The 27,546-nt window shown below is 35.6% G+C and overlaps 1 protein-coding gene across 1 annotated transcript in view; it reads left to right on the forward strand.

Annotated features, from left to right (window-relative positions):
- Positions 1-27,546, forward strand: part of Grin3a (glutamate ionotropic receptor NMDA type subunit 3A) — a 162,262-nt gene that overhangs the window by 76,589 nt on the left and 58,127 nt on the right. The window contains exon 4 of the mRNA XM_005004116.4: positions 26,713-26,858. Coding sequence (XP_005004173.1) covers positions 26,713-26,858 — 146 coding nt within the window. The remainder of the gene's footprint in view (positions 1-26,712; positions 26,859-27,546) is intronic.

Raw genomic sequence — 27,546 nt, forward strand, 5'->3', positions numbered from 1 at the left:
TTACCCCTGGATCCATGTCATTTACTAAAATTAAACCTTACCTTACACCTTAGAATTGGTTTTATGAAATATTAACAAACACAATGTTGCATAAATTCCATACTGTCATTCTGCTTCCCTCTGGCACCCTACCAGCATCTGAGATCTAACTTACCAACTACAATATTAGCCCAGCTTATTAACATCTTAGTAGTGAACCTAAACACTTCTCTTTTTTCATTATCCACCCATAACTCTCCCACCTTTTTGTTCAACTGACCTATTCTTCTGTGCCTCTTAATGAAACCAGCAAAACATTCTCCTATTAAAGAATTTCAGAAAAAGATTCCACTTTTAAGGCTTTTTATTCTTGCTCATTTCTCTAGTGATAATAACCAGCTTTATCCAGTCTTTGTTGAACAATTATTAACCCATTTCTCATCTTGCTTTTCACATTTTGTAAATCAATTGATGGAGCACTGTTTCTAGCTCCCCTAGAGAGAGGAAAGGTGCTGCCCCGAGATTTACCTCGTTTTACCGTCACCACACTTTGACCTGGCTTCTGATCCACAGCTGAATGCTGAAAGATGAAAAAGTGTTACACATCAGAAAAAGAAGCTTTTAATCTTAAGCTAGTGATTTCCTTTCCATTTTTGCATGCTTTTAAGAACAGAATTTTTGATTTGTATGACAAATCATTAATAATGACACATGTCATTTGTAAAGTCCTCCTTGCCTCCCAAATGCCTTCCTTCAGAACCCCAGGTAATAAGTCACATCTTCATGAAGCAGAAAAGGTATGTGAGAGTGAAGGAGATTGGAATTCAGAGGAATGCAGCAATTTTTTGGAAGTAAAATTTCAATTTATATCCATTCCTAATTTCAGATCCATCACAGCCTCCAGTACGATGCGCTGCTTTGCATTAAATGATATTCAAAATGATATAACGAATGCAGTAGTAGGGATGCTTACAGTTCCCAAAGCTTTGCTTAGTGTTTCAAGAATGTTGATTGAGAAAAATGATTATCAGAAGATACAGGACACTCATATGTTCATTTAGATATTGCTAATGCACATTTAGCACTTGTGACTTGCCACACATTTTTAGATGCTTTAACATTCATGACGCTAAATACTTCTCAGGTCAAGTATGAAATCAAGCAGTCTGTGCAGTGAGAACCAAGCTGAAGTTCAAGAATGCAGAATATATTTTGCTTTGTGTCACATACCAAATAACTAATAGGCAGCAAGGGCTCTCAGGATTATAATTTCAACCCAAGTTTCTGGTAATTGCATGAAATCCTTGAGTGGTTTATGACATCATAAGGTGAAATTATAGCTCCCCAAGGACAAAAGTTGTTGAAAAGTTTTCAGACATTGAGAACCATAACTAGCCTGTCCTCTACAGCAATTATAGGAAAAACTATATTAAATGTGTACTCATATTGACTAATGACTTTAAACATAGAAATTATTTTTCAAATAAGAATGTGAAGCAGGCAATTCATTCATCCATCCACTCCGTAAATATGTATAAGCCACCAATATGTCTGGGTCTAAGACAGGATTATAGGAGTCAGCTCTCTAATACCACCCTCAAAGAACTTTCATATCAGTGAGAGAATTGGACATGAAATGATCACATTGTGAGACAAGTGTTAAGGTAATGATCAGAATGCTGTGCCAGATGTATTAGCAGGAACTGACAGGCTTGAGAAGGGGAAGGGACAATACCATCAGAGGAAGCCTCCTTGGGGAAGAAAACACAGACTGAATTCTGAATCGTGAATCAAAATCATGAGTAAAATAAGAAAGCTCATTCTTAGCAAGCAGGTAAATGAAATGAGAAGAAAATAAAGAGACTGTGGAAAAATATGGAGTTCTGACTTCCCTCGAACTGGCAGGAAAATCTATGTATGTAACCTAAAGGAAATTTGGAATCAGAAAGTAATGTGTGTTGTAGGCACCAAGATAGAAGAGTGCTAAGCAGCAGAGAAAGAGCCTCTCTGAGTGTGCCAATAAGACACAGGAATATAGCCACATGAGGAAAACAAGGCGGAAAGAAGTGGGTCTCTTGGATCCAGGAAAGATCTGAAGTGCACATTGACACCCACAAAAAGAATAAAGAGAGAAACTTCAACAAAGAAGAGGTAGATGGTGGCGTCCTTTCTCTGAGATGCAACTCACTGTGCAAGAGGAGCAATTCAAGCCTGTAGACATACAGTGACTGCTGCTGACCCCAGAGTCCTCCATGGAGAGATGCAACAGTAGAGAGGAGCAGCATACATGAAGGACTGAGCTACCTGGTGGTGAGCACTGAGGGCTTAATCATCCTGCGTGAAAGAGTGATCAGCTAGGAACCATGTTGGAAAGGGCACATTTAAGCTCACAATTCAGAGTGGTTGCTGACTCCAAAGCAGTTCCTAGCTGGGCTCAGCTTAAAGAACAAACTAGACAGCTTCTGCAACTGAATAATAATGACAATACAACATATCACAATGTATGGGATTCAATGAAAGCAGTCCTAAGAGGGAAACTATAGCAGTGAATATCCATATTAAGAAAACAGAGTAAGCACAAATAAACAACCTAATGGTGAACCTCAAGCTTCTATAAAAAGAAAACCAGGCTAAGCCAAAATATTATATGAAGGAGGAAATTATAAAGATCAGAACAGAAATTAATGTATTGGAGACTAAGAAAACAATACAAACAACCAATGAACTGAACAGTTAGTTCTTAGAATGATTAAATAAAATTGACAAACCCTTATCCAACTTTATCCCAAATAAAGTCAAGAAAAAACTCCAATTCACCATAATTAGGAATGAAAAGGTTAAAATCACAATGGACCCTGCAGAAATCCAGAACACCTACACCTACTTTGAAAGTATGTTTTATAGTAAGGTGGAAAGAAGAAATGAATGGATTCCTAGACACATATGAATGCCCAAAGCTGAATGAAAAAGATATAAAAACTAGATAAATTAATATCAATGAAGTCAAAGATGTAATTAAAAAACCTACCAACAAAGAAAAGTCTAGTTCCTGAAAAGTTCACTGCTGAACCCTACAAGACATTTAAATAAACACTAACACCACTACTTCTCAAAATCTTTAATGAAATTGAAATGGAAGAAATACTCCCAGATTCATTCCTGGAACCAAGAATTACCCTGATACCAAAACCAGAAAATAACCCAACTAAGAAAGAGAATTACAATCTCCTTAATGATCATAGATGCAAAACTCCTCAATAAGATACTGGCAACCAGAATGCAAAAAATCATCAAGATTATACACTATGACCAAGTGAGATTCATTCAAAGGGTGTAGAGATAGTTCAACATAAGTAAATAAAAAATGTAATAGGAATATTAACAGAGCCAAGAACAAAAATCGTGATCTTCTCAGCAGCTGAAGAAAAAACTTCTGAGAAAGTCCAGAACTCATTTATGATAAAAAAAAAAACTTATAGCACATTGGAATAGATGATCTTTATCTCAATCTGATAAAAGTCATCTATGACAAACCAACAGTCAACATCATACTAAATACTCAAGAACTGAAAGTTTTCACTCTAAAATCAGGAACAAGACAAGGATGTCCACTGTCTCCACTGTTATTCAGCATAGTACTGGAAGTTTTAGCTGAAGCAATTACACAAGAGAAAGAAATAAAAGGAATAAATAGGAAAAGAAGAAGTTAAATTATCATTATTTTCAGATGACATGATGCTTTATATAGAAAATCCCAAAACTCCACTAAAAATTACTATATTTAATAAGCAAATTTAGCAGCATAGTTGTATACAAAGTAAACACTCAGAAAATCAATAGCTTTCCAGTACATGAATAACAAACTCACAGAGAGAGAAACTATGGAAACAACACCTTTCATAAGAGCATACAAAAAAAGAAATACTTAGGAATCATTCTATAAAAGACTTCTACACTGAAAACTACAGTCCTCTGAAAAAGGAGATTGAAAGGGACATCAGAAAATGAAAAGATATCCCTTGCTTTTAGGGAAGAAGAACCAATATATTGAAAACATCCATACTTCCAAAACTGTTATACAGAGTTAATGGAATTCAAATCAAAATACCAACAGCATATCTCACAGAATTAGGAAAACAATACTAAAATTAATTTGGAACCAGAAGATATCTAAAATAGTAAAGGCAATTCTGGGCAGAAAAGGCAAAGCAGGGCATACCACCATCCCTTACTTGAAATTGTACTGTGATAAAAATTTCATGGTATTGGCAAAAAAGAGACCCAAAGATCAATGGAACAGACATACTGAGCTACTTATTTTTAACAAAAGTTCCAAACACATTCATTGGAAGAAAAATAGTCTCTTTAATCAGTGGCACTGAAAAAAACTGCCTTTGCACATGCCAAAGATTATAATTAGACCCATAACTTTCACCATGCACTCAAATAAATTTGAAATGGATCAAAGATCTAAATATTACAACAGAAACATTAAATCTTCTGGAAGATACAGGATGTAAAACTCGAAAACATTGGTATAAGCAAAGATTTTATGAAAAAAATCCCAACTGCACAGGAACTATTACAAAGAATCAACAACTGGGATCTCATTTTATAAAAAGCTTTTGCACAGCTAGAAAAGCCACCAACAGAGTGAAGATACAACACACAATGGGGAAAAAATGTTTGCCAGCTGTTCCTCAGACAAAGGATTACTATCAAGAACATATAAAGAACTCAAAAAATCAAACCTTCAAAATTTAAAGACCCAATCCAAAAATGAACATCTAAGATGAATATACACTTCTCAGATGAAGAAATACAAACAATAAGTAAATATATGAAAAAATATTCAACATCACTAATCATTTGAGAGATGCAAATTAAAACAACACTGAGATTCCATTTCAATCCAGAAAAAAATAGCTATAATAAAAAAAGTCAACCAATAATAAAAAAAGTCAACCAATAACAAATTCTGGAGGGCATATGGGGGAAAAGGAACTTTTCTCCACTATTAGTAGGAATGTAGACTGGAGCAACCACTCAGTGTGGAGATTCCTCAGCAAACTAGGATAGAAGATCCCATTTGACTCAGCTATTCCCCTTTTGGATATCTTCCGAGAACTGAAAATATTATACCACACCAATACATGTGCACCCATAATTATAGCAACACAATTTATAATAGCTAGATCTTGGAAACAATCCAAATTCCCATCAATCAAGGAATTGATAAAAAGGATGAGATATTTTTATACAACAAAGTACTACCCAGATATAAAGAAGGATAAATGGGTGCAATTCAAGACCATACTCGTAAGTGAAATAAACCAGATGCACACATGCAAACATCGTATTGTTTCCCTAGTGTGAGAAGCTGAAAGTATAAATAAGATCCAAAATATACAATAGGTACTGTAAAATGGGAAGTAACTGTTCAAAAGGAAAGAAAAACTGGGATAGGGAGAAAGAGAAGGGCGAAAGCAAAAAATATATATGTATGTATATATATATATATATATATACACACACACACATGATAGTTAAGACAGTTATACTACTAATCTCTCTTAGTTCAATGAAAATATTTGTGCTAATATTATTTGGACCATTAAATGTCTATGTCTTATACTCCAAGTAACTAATTTAAAGATAATAATATGTAATATATTAACCATTGTTACCCTGCTATTTTCCTGTTTTGAAATTTTGCTTTATTTTTTCACTTTAAAAGAAAAGAAAAGAATGAGTGAAATAATATACTTAGGACATTAATAAGAATGTATATAAATTTCTATGTAGATGAATGTAATAGATATATTATAAATATATCATGTGTATCAATGTACAGTATATGTATATAATATATGTAATAATATATATGAGAAAAATGAAGTATATGTAATATAAAATATAACATATATGTTATATGTGTGTGCATATACATGCATGTGTGTGTATATCAGAGTAGAATTTGCAATAATAAAACACCAAGCCATTTTCTATAAAATGCCTCATTTGTAGTCACAGGAATAAAAGAATAAGACTCAAAGTCTCTGAAGATAATTTTAGGATTCAAAGAATATAGAGATAATATTCAAAGAGTAATTAGGATGACAAAATCAGATAAGATCATAAAATACTGTAAGAATGGAACAATAGGTAGAAGGTTCCAAATGAGAACAAGAGGTTACTCCATGTGAAACACTTATCTAGTGAAGATGTTATTCATTTCAGAGTGGAATACTAAGATCGCCACCAAATGGAAAAGCTCAGACAGAATGACTGACCTCACAAGTCATCTCTCAATAATATTCCAATATCATCTCAAAACAACCAGATTATATCATTAAATGCAGTGATAATGCAATTTTGGTTTGTGTCACATTTTATAATATCATGCATTTTCTCAGCCTAGTGACAGGATATACTAACAGAGTCATAGCAGTTAAATATCAATAAATCACCTAAGATCATACATATAAGATAAAAAATAGACACAAGAAAGACCATGTTTCTAGAATATACACTATATCAGTAGGTATTTAACCACAAACTAATGGAACAAAAACATATTTAAATATGTGACCCAAGTTCTAAATAGAGATCCTTTGACAATGGAAAAATTGATTTTGTTTTTTTTATAATTATTGAAAATTCTGATTGCCAAAAGCTATTTTCACTAAAAAAGCAGTATTTTAGAAAGTCTCAAGGGTGTGTCATTGACATAAGACACACTCAGAACACACCTAAACCTAAAAAAATTAAGGTTTGATTAATATAGCTCCAGAAATATGGAAATTATTTTTAAATGAACTTTATCACTTTAATCACTAATTTAAAAATAATGAAATTAAACCTAAATACTTCCTCTATGAAAGGTTGTGTGTTAACCAAATGTTACAATAAAATTATGATATGTTTAGCCATTTTGTACTAAATACTTTAATGTAGGTCTAGGTAACTAGCCTTTGAAAATTGTAATCTCTTAAAATTCTGTTTGAATATCATTCCTAAGACAAGAGACAAGTTTTAATAACCACTCATATTTGACTTTTTTGTGCATTAATAATACTTGAAGTAAAACTGAACAACATTTTCCAAATAGATTCATAAAAGGAGATATTTGTGCAAATGTTTCCGTTTTGAAAATCACCTCGGGCTGAGTCAAATCATGGAAAATTTTAGCTGAAAGGAAAATTCTTCTTCTCCCTCCTCCATTGCCACAAGGATGTGAAAACAGAATTATATTGGAAGCAGTCTTGTAACATTAGCAATGTTCATTCCTCTAAAAGCCATAATTCGCAGCTGCTCTGCAGCCATTTTCTTTCAGCAATTATGTGCATTAGAGGAAAGTTTGAGTATATAGAAACTGAAAGGTAATAGAAAATCAAGCCTCATAAAACACCAGTTTACTCAACTAGTCTCTCCTAAAGGAACCTGTGAGAATGCTAACTAGGCTGCTCCATCCAAGGTGTTCCTGGTCCAGAGAAGTTCAAAAAGAGCACAAAAACTGCATCTGCTGGGCATTATACCAGGTTTATTGCTGGGATCCCTGGGCAACCCATGACTACGGAGCACCACACTTTTAGGAGGAGGAAATTGGGAACCATTACCTCTGCTGGGAATTTAATGCAAAAATTGTCTTTTAAATAGACAAACTGCTGCATCAAGTACCTCAAACCAGAGCTTCCTTTCTCTTTTATTTTCTTTTATCCATCTGTTTTTCTGAGGTTTGTGGGATATCATGGAAAGCACTTCATGAGAACTTCCTCATGGCATTTCAATCAAATTTCTAATTCCAACATCGAATATGGAGTTTGGCACTTACTAAACATTTGCCTGGGCATGGGGAGAAAGAGAAAAAAAAAAAAAACAGATCTCTAAATCCTTTTTTAAGGCAGAAATCTTGATCTGAATTTTGTCCCTGCCACATAATTTGGAACTGTGATCCTGAGCAAGTTATTTAAACTCTGGGTCTCAGTTTCCTTACAAATGGAAATGAAATAATAGCTACTCATAGGATTATCAGTAGGCAACTATGAGACAATGTGTACACAAATCCCTCAGCATAATCATTAATCACTATCAATGCACTATAATGAGTTGGTAAATCTAAATTCTCCACATTCCTCTAATTTCAGAGTTGTAGTGACAAGACAAATGAAAGACAGATTATATCAAACATGAAGTCTGAGGACCCATTCTACTTACTGTGTCATGTACCTCAAACAGTAGGACAAGACCAGATACATCCTTGAATTCCCAAAGAGGAATTACAGCCAACATTCATGACATTCAAGATTTACGCCTGGACACACATCTTCAAAATAAAGCTTGTGACCATTTTTAAACAGGAAGTCTAGAAGAACTTAGAAGTATTGTCAGAAACATAAATTCTATTTGTAGAATTTATAGACCCATAGTAACCCTTCAAGCAAGTGGCATAAATCTTAAAATCCAAAAGGAAGACACTACACACACATAGTGAACTTTTGGCACTTTTCATTACCAGACTAATAAATCAACCAATAAGCTCTCTGTGTATTGTAGACCATGGGCAATACAAAGAATACTGAATGGACCCTGTCCTCAGAAAATATATAATCAAGTTAAGATAAAATAGTGCCTTGAAACTAGGAAAAGAAGTCTATTCCTTCTTGAGTATCTACAAGTATGTCAATGGCTCTGATTGCCCTAGTAAAAGGCACCTCCCTTATTTGACTTGAAATCACATCACCATCTTTTCCTTTCCTTTCTACCTGTAGGTACCTGGTTTGTCATTTCTTAATTAATACATATTTGCAGTACATTCATTTATCAGTCCTCTTGCAGAGATGACACATGTGCTTAACACACCCACATGCATCATATACATAATTTGACTTTGCTAATTTCTTTACTCCATAAAAGTAGAGACATTGTCTCTATTATTCATAAGGATTCACAGATTATATAGACAGATATGCAGAATTATTGGGTGTGGTGGCACACTCCTATAATCTCAGCACTTGGCAGGCTGAGACAAGAGGATCATTGCAAGTTTGAGACCAGCCTACATTACAAAGTTAGTTCAAGTCCAACCTGAACTGCACTGCAAGACCCTGTCTCAAAAAAGAAATATAGAATTAATAGATACTTTGTTCTTGAACCTATTACCTGACTGAGGGATCATAACCAAGGTAGAATGTATAACTGAATCAGAAATATCCTTGAAATATTTCTTCAAAGGTCAGAAGGTCAGGGATATATCTCAGCAGCACAGTGCCTGCCTGGAAAGTGTAAGGTTGTGGGTTCGATTCCCTGTACCAAAAAAAAAAAAAAAAGAAAGAAAAGAAAAGAAAGAAAGAAAAGACCTTTTCATCAAGAATTCACTGTTTCTCTTTCTATAGGTTCTTGCTTCAATTAGTAGAATCCAAAAATAATACTAACGAGGCATTGCAATAGATATCAGAGACACATATTTCCTCAAGAAATGCACATAAACTACTAATTATAGTACATTGCAAGTGCTACAGTAATAAAAATATATAAAAGGGAGGATGGTTAACTTTCTTGGGAGGATCAGAAAAGATGACAGTACCTGAGGGGTTTTAAAGGAAGAGTAGTTTTCAACCAGAGACCAAATGAAAATAGGAATTCCAGGCAGCATTTAACATCATGTGCAAGTGACAAAAGGTAAGACTGGGTCAGATGACATGAATGCTAGACTTAGCAATACAAGGGTCTGGGTCTTGGAATTTTTACCGCTACTTGGTTACATAGTCCTACAATAGTACCACATAGCAAACAATCACAAAATATCAATGACACAAAACAAAAAGTATTTATGTAGCTTACAACATTGCTGGTTCAGGTGAACTTGTCAAGTCTCACTACACATTTGGGAGTCAGCTGGCTTTTGGGCGATACACAGTAGCTTCAGTAATCTCTGCATATCACAGTCTCCAACAGGCTGATCCCGTCATATCCTTCCCATGGTGATAGGAAAGGGCTATAGCACAACAAAAAGGGGTAAACATTTTTCCAGTTCAATTTTGGCATCATGCCTGATAACATCCAGTGACCAAAGCAAGTTACTTGGCTGGGACCAGCACTAGAGAGATGGCACTCAAAGTGACAGACAAATGGTATGAATCAAAAGAGAGGGGAAGATAGAATCCATTGATATAAGTAACCTACTGTGCCCACTTAATGTTTTTAGAATTTGGTTTCCATATATATTTTCAGGGGAAAACAATTGTTCTCCCCTGACATCCTAGGGTTGCTGGGAAGAAATGTATGGAGTGTGTTGAAAATAAATAGGCATTTGAGATGTCATGGAAATCTAAAAGACAGACCTTACTGTCTGTGACTTGCATACAACCTAGTCACGTAGTTAAATTTAAACTCTTGTTTCAGGTACTTAAGACAGGCCAGTACATCTTTCAGATTCTAATACCAAACTCCACTGAAAAAAAAACAAAGATAAGTTCAAGAGCACTGTGACAGCCAGCTGTGGTGGCAAACACCTGTAGTTCCAGAACTCTGGAAGGTCGAGGCAGGAATATCAACACTTCAAACACAGCTTGGACGACATACTAATTCAGGAAGACCCTATGTCAGTTTTGCTTTTGGGGTTGCATGTTTGTTTGTTTGTGTTTTGTCTTTTTGAGACAGGGTCTCGCTGTCTAGTTCAGGATGGCCTTGAGCTCACTTTGTAGCCCAGGCTGGTCTCAGACTTGCAATGATTCTCCTGCCTCAGCCCCTAGAGTGCTGGGATTAAAAGCATGCACCACCATGCCTGGTTCCCTATTTCAACTTTAAAAAGAAAATTTTCAATGGATGGAGATATAGCTCAGTTCAATCGCTACCACAAAACAAGTAAACAAATAAACAATGGCTACTGTGGAGACAGAGAGTAAAAAGATAATATTAATACTGGTTTATCACAAAACTTCTGTTCCAGGTATACAATGAGAATAAACTCAAATAGCATTTCTGCCAGGGGTTAAATGCATATGTTTCCAGCAATTTTTCATGAAAAGAAGCTACATAAATTTTCCATAACTCCCATTTCAAATATTACCCAGGTATTAAAGGTAGATGATGTTTAATTTTTATTGTTTAAACATCTATGTAGTCACACTGTACTTTTATTTCTGAGACTTATGAGTTAGGCTCTGGTCCCAATCTTATCATAATCTTTGGCCATGGACAAATCACTCAAACTTAGTTGACTCTGATTTTATCTATAAATTAAGGATTTTTAATTAAATTGCAGCATCATGTCAGTTCTAACATTCTATAATTTGAGGAAGAAATGGACTATTTGCAAATAAGCCAGTAAGATTATCTCAAAATTATTACCACGAGTGGAAAAAAAGAGTTAGTTTAAAATTTAACAACTATGCAAACTTGTAAAACTCAATTTTTGTTTACTTATTTTGACAAATAAATATACATTTATCTCTTTAAGATATCCAACATGCCATTTTGATGTATTGTGTATATATTGTGAATTTATTACTACAGTTTTCAAATTCTAATCCTCATTTAGTTATTTTTTGGGATAGTCAGAACATTTAAGAGCTATACTCTTTGCAAATTGCACACTTTTCATAAACATAATGTGGTATTATCAACTACAGTCACCATCTGTGCATTAAACTACCAGAATCTTTTCACATTATAAGTGAAAATTCAGCTCCTTTGACCAGAATAACCCCATCCTCTCCTACTCAGTCTCTGGAAACTGCCATTCTGCAAGTTCTTTTATTTTTTCAAATTCCACATAAAAGTGAAATCATATGGTGTCCTTCTGTGTTTAGGCTATTTCATTTATTTCCATATTGCCACAAATAATAGGATTTCCTTCCTTCATAAGCCTGGGAGTATTACCTTGTCTTTATCCATCCATCCATCCATCCATCAATAGAAATTTAAGTTCCTTCCATCTCCTGGTTATTGTGAATAATGCTGCAACAAACAGAGCAGTGCAGATACTTGTTCAGATTACTGATCTCATTTCCTGTACTTATGTTCCCAGAAGTGAAATTGCTGAACCATGTGATAGTTCTGTTTTTAGTTTCTTAAGGAAACTTTATACTGCTTTTCATAATGGGAGTACTAATTTCCAGTCCTACCAACAGTGTATGTAAGTTCCTGTATCTTTACATTCTCACCAACTCTTATCATTTGACTTTTTGATAATAGCCATTGGAAGAGGTAAGAGATAATATCTCGTTGTGGGTTTGATTTGAATTTCCTGATGAGTAGTGATTTTTGAATACTTTCTTCATTTATAATATTAACCACTATATGTGTCTTAGAAGAATGTATATTTAATTACTTTGCCTATTTTTAATTGGGTTATTTAATTTCTTGCTGTAGAATTCATAAATTTTTTCCATATTTAGAATTAATCCCTATCAAACCAATGATTTTACAAGTATTTTCTCCTGTTTCATACATTGCCCTTTCATTTTATTTGTTGCTCATATTTGTTCAGAAAGTCTTTAGTTTGATTCAGTCCCATTTTATTTATTGTTATTTTTGTTTTTGTGGCCTATACTTTTCGAGTTGTATTCATGAAGTCATTGCCAAGATTGATGTCAAGAAACATTTCCTCCTTGTTTTCTTCTGAGATTTTTATTGCTTCAGGTCACATGTTTAAGTCTATAATCATTTCCTAGCTGATTAGTGTACATGGTATAAGACAAGGATCCAATTTTATCCATTCTTTTGCATGTGAATATCCACATTCCCTAATCCCTTTTATTGAAGAGATTCTTTTTTCTCTATTGTGTCTGTTGGCACCTTTGTAGAAAACTAGATGATTATATATACATGAATTTATTTATAAGTTCTCAATTATGTTCTAGTGGTATATGAGTCTGCTTTTAATACCATTAATATTTTGCTTTGGGTACTATAGCTTTGAATTATGTTTTGAAAGCAGGTGGTCTGATGCCTTTAACTTTACTCTTCTTTTTTGAGATCACTTTGGCTATTATTACTCTTTGGGATCCAAAATCAAAATATTTTGTTTTGTTTAATGAATTCCAATGCAACAGATATTTTTAAAATAATCAAGTAATTACTTCTCACAATTACTTTTACTGTGTTTGGTGCTGAGGATTAAGCCTAGAGCCTAACACACGCTATGCATGTGTTCCACCACTGAGCTGTATACACTCAGTCCCACCACTACATCTTTAAGGCAATGAAATATATTTAACTTGTGTAATTGTATAAATTAGCTAATAATATGAATTTGTAGTCTGCACATCAACTTCCCTTTTTCCTTCTGTAACCTATATTCTTTCACTCAACATTTCATAAGCATATCTACTCTCACTACCTAATAAACCAGAGAGATAGAAGATGATGAAGCTGATATGAGCATCTAGTATTACCTAGAAAGTTTCTGGACATGAATTATAAACGTGCAATTTCTGCTCCCAGTGCACATGCTGTGAGTAATCCTCAAGTTAGTGAAAACAGAGCTGACATGCAGGTGAGGTTCCAAACAGCACAAGAGTACCAGGTTAGATGTGTATATGACATAGCTCCACTTAGGTGTCTAATCTTAACCAGGTTTCTTACTCTCACTGATCCTCATTTTTCTCAGCTGAACATTATGAATGAATCATTGCATTTTTTTATTGCTGCATGACAGTTTTCCCAAATTTACAGAAGACAGTGAAGGAAAAAGCTTTCAGACTCCGCTGACTGCTGCCCTGTGATGCTTGGCTCACACAGTAAAATGCCGCTTTAGTTGTGCTGCTCTAGTGATTCAATGAACAGAGGCAAATGTACTGAAAAAAAGCAAGATAAGCAAACACCAGCTTGGCCATAAACTGTGAGGTGGTCTCAAGTGTAAAACCGGTAGGAATGATACAAGCAGACTGTCCTGTGGGATACTGAATACACTTAGCCAGCATAGATTCCTGAATCTTCGAGCATCCCTCCATGATAATTACTCAATCACTAATTTCCTGAGCACTTCAGAGCAAACGCATATTGACTCATTCAATCATGGCAAATGAAATAATGAGGTACAAACAAGTCAACCCCAGGGACTCCTTAAGAGAAAAATTAAGCAAGGGGAAAGGATTTCTCTTCCTATTGCTGTTTGACAGTTTGTCTTTCTGTCTTACATATTGTCTGAGTAGCCTCACTTAAAGGCTGGTCTCTTAAGAGCCATAACTGGGAGATTGCTGACCTTTAATCTAAATGCCCAACTGGTGAATTTGTACCCAATCCACCTTGAATGAAAGCCAAATTGGACATGCTTTGATATTTAATTCTCCTGAGTTATATAATGAAATAAAAGCTGGCATTTTTTAAAGTCTTATGTTGTGAGGATTTGGGTAAAATTGTGCCAACAGGCTTACATCACTGGACCAGAGCAGATTAATAGCTGATTTAATTCATTTCCATTTAATCAACCCAGAATTGCTGACTCTGGGCTCAGCGGGAACTTCCCACCTGTTCATTCTGCCACCTCCAGTATACTGCTGGTGATGGTCAGTGACTGAAGTTAGAAGTTTGAGTTCTACAGGCCAAAGGTCATTTTTCACCTTGACAGTTGGCTGTGAAACAAGTGAACTATCAGTGTAAAGTTAGGGTTATTCTGACACCACGAGGTGAAGAAATCCTCCAGGCTGGGTGCCACGGTACATGCCTATAATCACAGTACTTGGCTGGGGTCAAGGCTGAAGTAGGAGGATCACTGCCAATTTTAGGCTGACCTTGGCTACATAGTGAGTTTATGGCCAAGCTGAAGCACATAGTGAGACTCTACCTCAAAAAGCCAATAAATAAATAAATAGATAGAGGGGGGAAGGGGAGGGGAGGGGAAGGGAGGGAAAGGGAGGGGAGGGGAGGGGAGGGGAGGGGAGAGGAGAGGAGAGGAGAGGAGAGGAGAGGAGAGGAGAGGAGAGGAGAGGAGAGGGGAGGGGAGGGGAGGGGAGGGGAGGGGAGGGGAGGGGAAGAGAGGAGAAGAGAGGAGAAGAGAAGAGAAGAGAAGAGAAGAGAAGAGAAGAGAAGAGAAGAGAAGAGAAGAGAAGAGAAGAGAAAAATTGTCCACTTTTCCCCCATTATAGGTTTTAGAGCTGGGATTGCAGCCCCAGCTGACCTGGTGCAAGTCTCAATTTTGTCCCTTACAGTGGGATCATAGCATGAGAGTGACTACAGTCCTACAGTAACTTATTATGGTCATAATCACCTTTGAAAACAGCATGCAAGAAAATATCCTACATGATAGTTCCAGACTCAGCTCATTAGTGTGTACAGCACCCGACCCCAACAGCATGGGCTGAGGATCCTGAGGAAAGTAATTTCATTTCTCTAAATTTCAACTCCTCTATTTGTGAATTGGAGATATTAACAGAAACTACCTGTTGGGGACATAGCAAGGTTGAAATGAGATGACAAATGTGGAGGGCCAAGCACATAATCAGCGTAATAAATGAGGACTCTTAGTGTTAACAGATTGTTAGAGGGTAATTTTGTTTCCACAGGGGGTCATTGGCTACATGTGTAATGAGTGAACTCTTTCCATTAGCCAGTTTGCAGGTTATGTGAGTCTTACTCACAGAAGTTAAGGGAGTAGTTGGTAAGGCCAACAACCTTTGAACTGGGTGCTCCAGAACATCAACAGGACAGAACCACAAGCTGCCCATCTCTGACATTTACTGGCTCTATAAGCTCAGCCAAGTTGTTTAACAGCTTTGTGCCTCAGGATTTTCATTTATAAAATAGGTTAATAACTGGATAAGTTTCATAGGATTGATGAAAAGATTCTAAAAATTTATGTATGAAGTACATAGCACATGGTGAGCTACATTGTTATCATCATACTATCAAATAAATTACTATTTTTCTATGCTTCTTTGAGAAGAAAAAGAGTAGTGCTGGCAGTAATGATGGTAAAATATTAACCTGACAGGTAAGGAAAACTTGGATTTAGTGTCTCAGGATTATTTAACATAGTACAAGATTTTTTTTCCAATTTGTGAAACTTAACATAGAATTTTATATATTTATTATATATATGAATCTTACATATACCTTCACTGTGAAATAGATAGATACAGATAATTAACATATGAATTTCCTCAAATAGTTACCTTTCTGTGGTGGGAACACAATATTCACTCTGTATTCTTCAAAAACTATTAGCTATAGTTAATATGCTGTGTATTAAATGTCTTTAACTTATTCCTACTATCTAACTGTGATTCTGTATTCTTTCATGAGACCACATTCCAGTTTACCCAGCTTCTCATAAATACCATTCTGCTCTTTATTTCTCCCTGTTCCTTCCCTTTATATGATGCCCTCTGAGTTCATCCATGTTCCTGCAAGTTACAGGATTTCCTTTTGTGGCCAGATACTATATTTAACTGTATATCACAACTTCTTCATCCACTTATCCACCGCTTATTACACATCTTGGTTACTGTGAATACTGCTGGAATTGACTTGGGCCAACATTTTCCTCAAGTTTCTGATTCTATTTCCTTTGGATATGTACCCAGAAGTGGGATTGCTGAATCATATGTTAGCTCTGTTTTTAATTTTTGAGGACCTTCCTACAACTTTCCATATTAATTTATATTTTCGACAAAGTGTGCAAGATCCCATTTTTCCTGTTCTCCTCAACACAATATTTTTGCTAATATTCTAACTGGAATAAGGGATAGTGCATTGCAATTTTGATTTGTATTTACCTGATGATTAGTGATACTGACCATTTTTTCAGTCTAATGGTATTTTTCTCTGTTTAGAAATATCTAACCAGGTATTTTTCACAATTTTTGTTCATTGGTATTACATCGAGTTACTTCTATATGTTAGACATTAACCATTTAGCAAATGTTTGCAAATATTTTCTTCCATTTTATAGGTTTTTTTTCACACTTTTTTTCTGCACAGAAGTTTTGTTGTTTTTTTTAATTCAATATAATCCTACATGTCTATTCTTAGGTTTTTTGCCTGGCAGGCACAAGATTGTGAGTTCAATCTCTGGTACAAAAAACAAAACAACAACAAAAAAAAACCCAATGACTCATGCAAGTCTGTTCCATGAATCTGTGCTGGGAAGGCCCAAAGGTTAGTAGTGGTAGAAGCTAGAAAGTCTCTGCCAGTGGGGTGAAGGATCTGTCCCAGTAGGTTGAGGGTTCCACACTAGAGCCAAGAAGCAACACACAAAATAAGGACTAGGGCTCCCCCAAAAAGCATCACAGGCATCCTCAGTGGCAAGGAAGTTTTGATGCCTCTGACAATGAGAACAGCCAAGTACACATCAGGGAAGTCAACATGATGAGCTCCTCCAACAGAACCAACAGCTCCAAACAACAATAATTATAGGAGAACCTACAATTCTTCTTCTTTCTCTCTACATTTATGGAAGTTCTATTTCCATTTTTTTTTCTTTCAATTCTTTTTTTTAATCCATTTTCCTTCTATCCCCTCCCTCATTTCTTCTTTCCCCTCTCAGTTGAATAAGTTCTTCCTACTTCCTGTTATGTCTGCCCCACTTAGCTTCTTATTTATACTTTGGATTTCTCACACAAGTATAGTAATGCAATATTTAAAATTGTGTGCCTGATTTATTACACTGAAGATTATCGTCTCAAGCTGCACCCATTTAGCTAAAAAATACCTTATCCTTCTTTATAGCAGAAAGTAGTCATATTTTTTTTCTTTTGATTGGGAATTGAACTCATTACCTTCAGCTTGCCAGGTGGGCACTGTGCTGCTGAGCTATCTCCCCACCTTTCCACTATATGTAATACAATGCCACATTTTCTTTACCCATCCATCTGTTTCCATAAACACATAGGCTCTTCCAAGATTTAACTATTATGAGCTGTGCTGCTATAAACATTATAAACATGAGTATGTATGTATCACTGCAATATGATGTCTTTAACCCTTTGGGTAAGATATCTAAGAGAGAACTAGCTGGGCCAAATGCAACCTCTAGTTTTAGTTTTTTGAGGAATCTGTAAACCGATTTCCATAGTGACTGTACCAATTTACACACCCAACAACAGTGGGGAAAGAGTTCCTTTTTCCCTGTAGCCTAGCCACCATTTGTTATTGGTTGGTTTCTTGATAGCAGCCATTAAATTAGGATTATTTTAGGCTAGCATTTTTGCAGTATCTGTATGACCTGGAGTAGACCTCCTCTTCAGTTTCATCAATATCATCTTAAATTTTCTTCTTAGCTAGATCAGGAAGAAATACAGTGTAATGTACAAGTACATAACCTCTAGAGTCAAACTAAGCTTAAAACTCTTTTATATTTATTGATCAATTTCTCTAGGGCAAGTTATTTAAACTAAAGCCTTCGTTTCTCAAATGAAAGTTGATGACAATAGTAAATATTATTTATTTATTTATTATCATTATTATGTGCTTCAAGTAATATAATTCATATTAAGGTATTAGGACAATTCTAGATACCTTGGAGTGCTTGATAAATGAAATTTATTTGTATTGGTATCTGTAAAAGTAGACTAAATGATCTTTAACAACTCCTCCAGCTACTTACCTTCCCATTAGCCTAGGATTCATATATTTATAGTCTCCTGAATTTGACATCTGTCTTTACCAGTGAAGCAAGTAGAATGGAAAAAAGAAACATTGAGGTGTTCAGTGTGGCAACCTAGATGTGTGACAGGAAGATGCGCACCTCTAATGGGGGAAGGAGACATGTGACAGGGAAGGAGGAGCAGGTCTCCACCTTACACTTACTGCCAAGATGATGTTAGGCATCTAGACATTGAACACAAGTATGTGAACCCAAAGGGCACAAGATCAATGTTTTGATTTGTGGAGTGTCACAGATTCTTCTAGCTTGTTCTTGCATTTCATCAAAAACCATCAGACTCCTTGTGCCTTGTGAATGAGTTTTGTAAACAGCACAGTTCAAGTGCTGCTGCTGCTCTGTGATAAACATCTTGCTTGAAAATCCAAAGGGCATAAACCATTTGTCTTATTTTTTCAGCTGGCTCTAGTCATTTGGATTAAATTGATCATTAGGTTTGAGAAAAGAGAGGAAACATTCCCTGAAGGCAGCTATGTACTCAACAAAAAGTAATCAGTAAGATACCAGAGCTAATATGTGCTAGGGCTAAGTACGCTAGTGATTAATAGCACAGGTTTTCAGGTTTCTGGATTAATTTCCCTGCTCTGCCACTTTGAGGTTGCATGTCCTTGAGCCATTTGCTCAATCCTCCAAGCTTCACATCTTCTGTCTTCAAAATGAGGACAATGACTGTATGTTCTGTAAAAGGTTGTTTGGAGGATTAAATAAGGTAAAAATTAAGATCTTGGATGGAAACACCAAGTAAGCTTAACTAGTATCATTATTTTAAAAATAATGGAAGACAATATAGAAATAAAAAACAAGTCCAGCTTTGATCAGAAGGCAAATACATAAACCTTGGATAAAATGGTAAGGAATAGAGGGAAATGAAAATAAGGAGACAAAATAAACAAATAACTCAGCTAACATGACTAGGTGTTCTACCGGTCACTTCTAATAAGCTCTTGCCTCTAGAAATTGCTCCACAATCATCTGCCATCAAGAAAGTATTTAAAATCAGTCCATGCATCATATTTTACCTTCAATTTGAAATTTTATCACTGTAGCCTTCCTATTAGTAACTTTGTAAAGAAACAGAACCGAAATAGTCAGACCACCAGTCAGAAGACTGATCTCTCAGTGCAGTTAGAAAAAGTGTGCCATCATACCAAAGCCTAAATTTGGACATGGCAGGCAGCTGGCCGAGATTTATCACACTACTTCTGCTCATTTATCTTCAAACATAGCTCTTCCTAAGTGTTCGCTGGGATATTTGAATAAAAAGAAAAAATTTTAATGTGAGAGTTCAGGAGCTAGTTAGATTCTATACTGGCTATAGCTAGCAAAGATTTTCTGATTGGGCCAGACAGTAAATATGCTAGGTTAGTGATTCAGATAGTCTCAGATCCACTGATGTAGCACAAAAGCAGACATATAAGTGCATAAATTAATGGGCAAGGCTATCATCCAACAAAATGTGATTTGTAAAATCAGTGTCAGGCTGGATTTGACCCACGGACCATAGTTTGCTGATGCCTGCTCTATGTATAGACTCGATGCAGAAATACAAGTTGTCAGAAGGACCTGGATTAAAGCTCATGAAAATCAACCATAATGCCAAAGAATATTCCTAACTAGCAAATAGCTGAACTTACATAAAAAGTGCCCAACTGAACATGAAGATAAAGGCAATAAATTGCTTAACTTCAAATGGAGAAAGCAATAGGAATAATATGGAAAAAGAATCATAGCTTACCAAATACTCAGAATTCACATTAGAAAAGCACTAGGAAGGTCTCAGATATGTTTTCAGCCTCATTTTTTATTGTCTCATGTTCAGAGCAGGAGTGGTAAGTTAGAGGAACACATACCCTTATTTTCCAGGAACAGAGCTAGGGTGTCTATTGTCTGTGATGGACAGTATCCCTTTTTGAAGAAAAGTTTCCATTTGCCATATAAATTATATGGCCACAATTGTAATTACCAAAATATGTTTTAAATAATAACACTAATGGTATATATTACTTAACATTTTACCAAAACTTGGGCAGTAAGTCTGCAAATATAGACAATGGTGCAAGATAAGAAAGTAAGGGCTTTTAGCCAGGCAAACTTCAAATTCAACCTTATCACTGTCTGCAGTTCTTAGATAATGTGCTAAATCTTCCTGAATCTCAACTCCTGAAATGTCATCATAAGTGGCAAGGTAATGTTGTTATGCTTAAGTGCATTGGCATATAACAAATATTTAAGGTTATTAACTGCCATATGGTTATTATTACTATTAGTATATATTTAAGTGGAATACATTGCGTGGGGACACAATATCATCTTTCATATGCAGAAGATATGCCATAAGAAAAAAGTGATTTCCTTGTCACTGGAGTTAATCAAGAAGATTTAATAGTGATGTTATAATAAAATCTTTGTACTCAAAGTCTGATCCATGAACCAAGATATCAGCACTGCCTAGATGAAAAACCTCAAGTATCAACCTAAATTAAATGAGTACAGAATCTGCATGTTGAAAAAGCCACAGGTTTCTTTACCCTTGCTATAAAGGACTCAGACATTAGTGGATAATAAAAGTACAATTAGAGTCATGTACTACATACAGTACGTGACTTTATAGCTCCTTTGAGTCCTGAAACAACTTGGTATTAAGAAAGTTCACAATTTTGATATGGATAAAATAATGTCATGGGCAGGAACTATGTCCTTAATACCTAGGATACCCTATTACATTGGGAAAGCTGAAAATGACCCTTTCCACCTCTGAAGAACATTATACCAGTTTCAGGTTCAGTCATTATATTTCATTTATGATTTAAGTGCCAATCTCAGATAAATGCATATATATTTTTTTCTGAGCCCTGGGATTGTTTTTAATCCAAAACATATTTATCTTTGTCACAGAAGCTTATTTCCTGAGTTTTTTTTTTTTTTTGAGCTACTTCTTTGCTGTTTTTTATAAATGTCTGTCTTACTATTTTCCATGTTCTCTACATGGAGTTCAGTATTCCAGAAATGCTGAACAATTAATGTACAGATAGATAATTTAACCTTGGATATTTCCACCAAGACCCAAAGGGATTGACAAAGATGATCAGAATTGGAAGAGCCAGTGAAGTAGTATTTAGTTGCAACTTTAAATCAATGCTTCTGTCTCTGGGACTTGATAGGGATGGTAGTAATGTTAATGTTTTGAGTTCTTTGTACACTTTTACCCTCCCTCCTTGATGCAGGCTTTCTGACATCCTTGACTATTTGAATTATAAACAGGATATACGCTGACCCACTATGTTGTATCAGTCACCTCTTAGATCCTTTTTTGATTCTCTTATTCTATGATTGCTGATCAGCCATAATTATTTTCCATTAGAATGACACACATAAATTTTTTTTAAATCTTATTTTGAAAAAATTAAGGTAACAATTATCAGAAAATTTAATTTTAAGGAGGAAAAAGAAACATCAAGTGTGACTAAAGTTTGAAATCTGTGATAAATTGAAACTAAGAGGATTTCATGTTAATACTGACAATTCACTTATAATTCCCATATTGACCAAGAAACTCCTATGTGATGAACACTGTGTTAATCTGAGTCTGGATGTCCCCCTAGAGCCTCATGTAGTCAGGGAGGCAGGCTTCCAGAGTTTATAAACAACTTATGGTCCACCATTGCTAATTATGGATGTGGCCTACACATGATACAAGGGACAGAAAGAGTCTACTCTCTGTGTGCCTCCACTTCTGCTGCTTTTGCTTGTGCTGTTTTCTGCCACCATGACCTGTTGCTCTCTGTCATGTGCACTTTGTCTTGGAGCCTGCTGATTATGGACTAAAACTTCCACAAACTCTGTGCTAAACAAACATTCCCTTCCTTCATTTTGGATGCCAAGTATTTTGTCTCAGCAATGAAAGAAACGTAATCAACACGTGCTGCACTTTTACATCATGATGATCATAATAATCATGATGATGACCATGACAATGACGATCACAATAACAACCTTTAACGTTTGTTAAAGACTTACGACAACATGAAGGAGATAGGCATGGGTCCCGCTCTTGTAGAAAATTTTAAGCTAGCAGGGAAGTCATACCTAAAAAATAATTTCAACGCTATCATTGCTTTGTGGATTATAGCTACATTAAGGAAGGGTTTACAGATATCCTTACCTAGTCTGAGGGTCCATGAAGTCAGTGAGTGTCATAATCAGATTTTTTGAGTTCTAAGATGACTCTGAATGGGCTGGAAGGAAAGAAAAGGGATGTGTAAAGGACAGAGATGAAGGTTACTTGAGCTAAAAAAAAAGTGGCAGTATTTATAAAACAACTCCAAGTTAAAGAACGAAGCTCATGCAAGTTTTTTTTAAATGATTTCCCCTCTGTATTCCAGTTATTTGTTAATGCTTAAGGGAATTTACCTCTCTCAAAACCACTGCTTTACAGAGCACATAAGGCAGATGTGAGAACAGATAAGTAAATGGAAGCAGAAAAAAATGCAAAGGAAAACACAAAGGCCCAGCTCCAGTTTCTGTTGGCTCTCAGCTCCTTCAGTTCCCTAGGAAAGAAAGATGCTCTGAGACCCTCCACAGAGAAAATGAGACCCAGAAAGGCAGTTTCCTAGATGCACTTAATAGGCCATAAAAGTACTCTACCGTGATAAAACAAGGAAATGAACTCTTGAAAGAGATTATTTGCAAATATAAAGCAAACATTTTTGTTAACGATACTATAGTTATTTTCCCTCAAAAAGAAGGCTCATTTAGAAGGATAGAGTGGTAGATCACACTTAGCACTCTTTCACTGAGTGTAATGATAAACGTTTTATCTCCCGCTGGGTTCAAGGAATGATTATAAAGTTATGAATTGATCAATTAAAATTATTCTATGGCACAGCTATAATCTGAAAACCATTGGTATTACAACAGTGAGTTAACATAGACATGATTCGGGCTGGGGATTTAGCTCAGTGGCATAAGCGCCTGCTGCCAAGTGTGAGGTTGTGAGTTTGATCCCTGGTACCAAAAAAAAAGACATGATTCTTGTTGACAGAAGTTCCAGTAAAAAAAGATGAGAGTCTAGATAAAAATCAAACAATAACACATTTAAAAGTGCATCAGTAGGTATACGTGAGGACTTAATGAAAGCAAAATGTGGCTTAGACAATAAGCTACTGAACTGAAAACAGAAGAATGAGTACTAATTGAATGGATGAGGAAAAACAGGAGGACTGTGGTAACATAAATTAACTTGACAAACAATTATAAAGTAGCTGCCTGCCAGGATCCAAGGGCTTCAACATGTTACTGAAATAAATGAGTGAAACTTGGTCCACCAGTTAGGAGAAAATCTTGGTACTTGCTGGCTACAAGAATCTGACCCTCCATATCTTAATCTGTAAAACAAGAAGACAATGTCCACGTTGCAGAATTATTAATGTTTGAAGCCCTCAGCTCACTGCCTGGTACTTAAGCAGCAAATTTTATAATGACCAGACTTGGTAAGTCAGAATGGCATATGCCAGAAACTGTGTTTCTCGGGGCTCTAAAGCTGAGAGGCTTTGGTCAGACTGCCTGGGGTTAAAGCCCAGGTGTAACATTTACTGGATCTGAGACTTTGGCCAAATGACAAATGTTACAAGGTTCTGTTCCTTCAACTGTAAAAGAAAGATAACAGAAACACTGAGTTTATAGTTTTCTTGTGAAGATCAAAGGAGTTAATGCCTAAAAAGTGTGAAAGATTGCTTATCTAAAATGTAAAATGTAGCCTATATATTTTGCATGTATACAATATTGTATCTATACAGATAAATAAGCAGTTAATTATATTTGTTAACACTTTGTGAAAGTGACACTAAATAAGACCACAGACTTCACAGAAAACCTTGATCTAAGCCTTAAATAATGAATAAGTGTTAGACAGACAAAAAAAATGCTGATAAATTTTCTTTGCTCAAGCCTTAGGGAAGCAATTTGCTTTTGTGAGTATTACCACAGAGTTGAAGCCTCCAGGAGAATATTTTAAAAAGTCCAGTGAGTTCCTTCTAAAATATAACTTTCCTGCAGCTGACTCCACAATCTCCAAGGCAGAATAATGTGGGAGATAACAACACAGGTTTTGAAATCAGACTTGGGTTCTAATCCCAAACCTTCTGCCTTCAGCTGCATGATCTTATGCCAATTATTTCCCTTCTTTGAGCTTTGGTAAATAAATCTTTAAAATAAGTAGTAATGGTGCCCTCCTCATTAATGCATTATGAGGATTAAATACCATAATACATGTAAAGCACTATGCTTGGTATATAATAAGCACTCGATAAATGTTAGATACTGTTACGATGGTTTATGCCCTATTAAAACTATGCTGGCATTACCCATTAGATTTTGTTCAGGGCATGAGGTGATTACACTAAACACTAGGGTATACCCTATACTTCCCAGTGGTGCACACAAAGAAATATAATGAGTAACGAGACGGTAAGAGTACCTACATGGCAATAACTGCAGGCATTTGTCTTCGTGGCCCAAATAAATTTTGAGAATTGTACATAGTGGGCCCTCAATGAATACTGAGTTAGTTAATGAGTGTTTTTTGTGCTGATTTTAAACCAAAACTTTCTGCATTCATAAACATTATATGTATCTCTGTAGATAATTCATAAACTAAAATAGTATAACTTCGACAGAAGTAGAACAATGATTGCTATCATCTCAATACATTTTCTTCCAAAGTGTGCTTACATATGCACACATCCATATGTGTACACATATGACATCTATGGGGAATCATAATATTTGAATAAATACACATTTAATTTTGGTCATGACAAGTAAAAGCTATTTGGCTTCCTTTTAATAAGGATATTTTACAAATGTGACATACACATTGCATTACATTCTATAAAAGTGTACCATTTAGTTTATTTAACTATGATCCCATTGTTAGACCTTTAGTGTATATCAAAGCTAATTAATTTTCAAATATAAGCTCTGTGTTACCATACTGATGGCGTTTTTAGTTTGGGGGTTGTAAACAATTTGAAAACCTACTTATTAAAAATCTCTATATTATCTCCTTCCATAGAAAAATTATAAGCACATAATTTACATAAATGTTGTTAATTTCAGCAGGCTTATAAATTTCATGAAGCCCATACACGAACCTCAGTTTCATGGTCTTCATATCAAAACCAGTGATATTAAAATACGTCAATATAAAGCAAAATAAGAAAATGCAAAGACTTTAATGGTTTTGGAAAGGAATAATCTCTAAAATGCTGCTGGTTATAGAATATTTGATCATTTTCATAACATGGTTCAATCTCTGTTGATACTTACATTTTAAATAGTCCCAGTTTTAGACTCTTCTATATTTCTCTACAACTCTTATTGAATAAGAGTAGTGTGATGCATGCTTATGATCGTTAGTGATGGAAAGTCTCACAGAGCTCCCAATGCACCACCTCTCCTCACTGTGAGATCCTGCATCCTGGAAACATGTGATATGACTTTGTCTATGCCTGCAACCTCTCCCCTTCATTGCTCTTAACTGTCGTATGCACCATTTGTCTTGAGAAAATATACAGCATGATTCATCATTGGATAATACAGCTACTTAAAGGAAAGAAATCACTTTACAATGTTGAAAGTAAATTCAAAACACTTAGAATAAATACAGTGTAAAAACATTAAAGGATATATTCATTACATTAGGTCATGAATACTGTAACCTCAGGATGCATAATTCTAACATGGCCTTTGTGTAGTTCTCGCCAAGGAGGATTATCTGCTTTAATATGCAGTATGAACCTCAGTCTAATGCCAAATTGTACATTCTCTAGATAATTCTAATAGGTTCTCAGAATAAAGGAAAGTAGTGGTTTACATTTTGGTTTGTTGTTTCCACCTGTTGCTTCTGTAGATAGAGCAATTCCTAATGTGAAATCTGGGATAAGAAGGAGCATATTCCCATGTCAGTGGCACACATGCCTGTGATCATATTCCCATGTCTATATCCATGTTTATGCCTCATGTGTTTTGGAAGCCTGTACATTATCACCAGATTCCAAAGAATAATGGAAAAAAAAAACAAAATAATTCTAAATTTTATTAAAGTCATTTATTTTTCCCCTTCATAGCTGCACCATCCATCCCAAGGCTTCCGGTTTGGAACTGTTCGGGAAAGCAGTGCTGAAGATTATGTGAGGCAAAGTTTCCCAGAGATGCATGAGTACATGAGAAGGTACAATGTCCCAGCCACCCCTGATGGAGTGCAAAATCTGAAGTGAGTGTCAATCTCCTCGTCCTAAAAGTTCTCACTGCGTAGAGTTAAGTACTACTGTATTCATTGCTTTTTAAAATGACAAATATACCACTATGTGTTTAGAAGTATCTCGTACTGTGTGCAAGCCAGGAGTCAATGTGGAAAAGTGAGCACTGAACTATGTAACTATATTAGTAGTTACCTGCATAGTGACAAGTTGGCAGTAGCTTTGATTAAACAGTCAATAGGGTCATTAGCGTAGCAGATGGTAGGAGAAGCAAATGTTGGCTTGACCTCACTTGTGAAAACAATGGTGCTGACATGATCAAACACACAGGGAATGGAGCCAGAGGATAAAGTGGCCGAAAGCAACCCTTTCTTTTACAGCGAATTCCTAAGCTCATGGAATGCCTCTCCTTGACATAAAGAAATGTAATTTATCTTAGCGATTTCCTGTTAGAAAAGAAATAAGGTAGAAAGCTACAATTTCCATTCCTGCATCTTTCTCATAAGAATTTATGAGGAGCAATCAAAGGCAATCACATTGCCGTGGAAGAGTATCAGAGTCTGTAATTCAATGAAGCTGACTGCAAAGGAGAGCAGTGCGGCCATGGGTCTGCTTGTCTCATCTGCCTGGAAATAGGGAATGAATGCCACCCAGTAACCATCACTGCATAAAAGTAAGGTCTCTGTCTCCTAATGGCATCAG

Source organism: Cavia porcellus, unplaced genomic scaffold (assembly GCF_034190915.1).
Source record: "Cavia porcellus strain 051 isolate PalLab524CR breed Dunkin Hartley unplaced genomic scaffold, mCavPor4.1 scaffold_1, whole genome shotgun sequence".
NCBI classification, from domain to species: domain Eukaryota; kingdom Metazoa; phylum Chordata; class Mammalia; order Rodentia; family Caviidae; genus Cavia; species Cavia porcellus.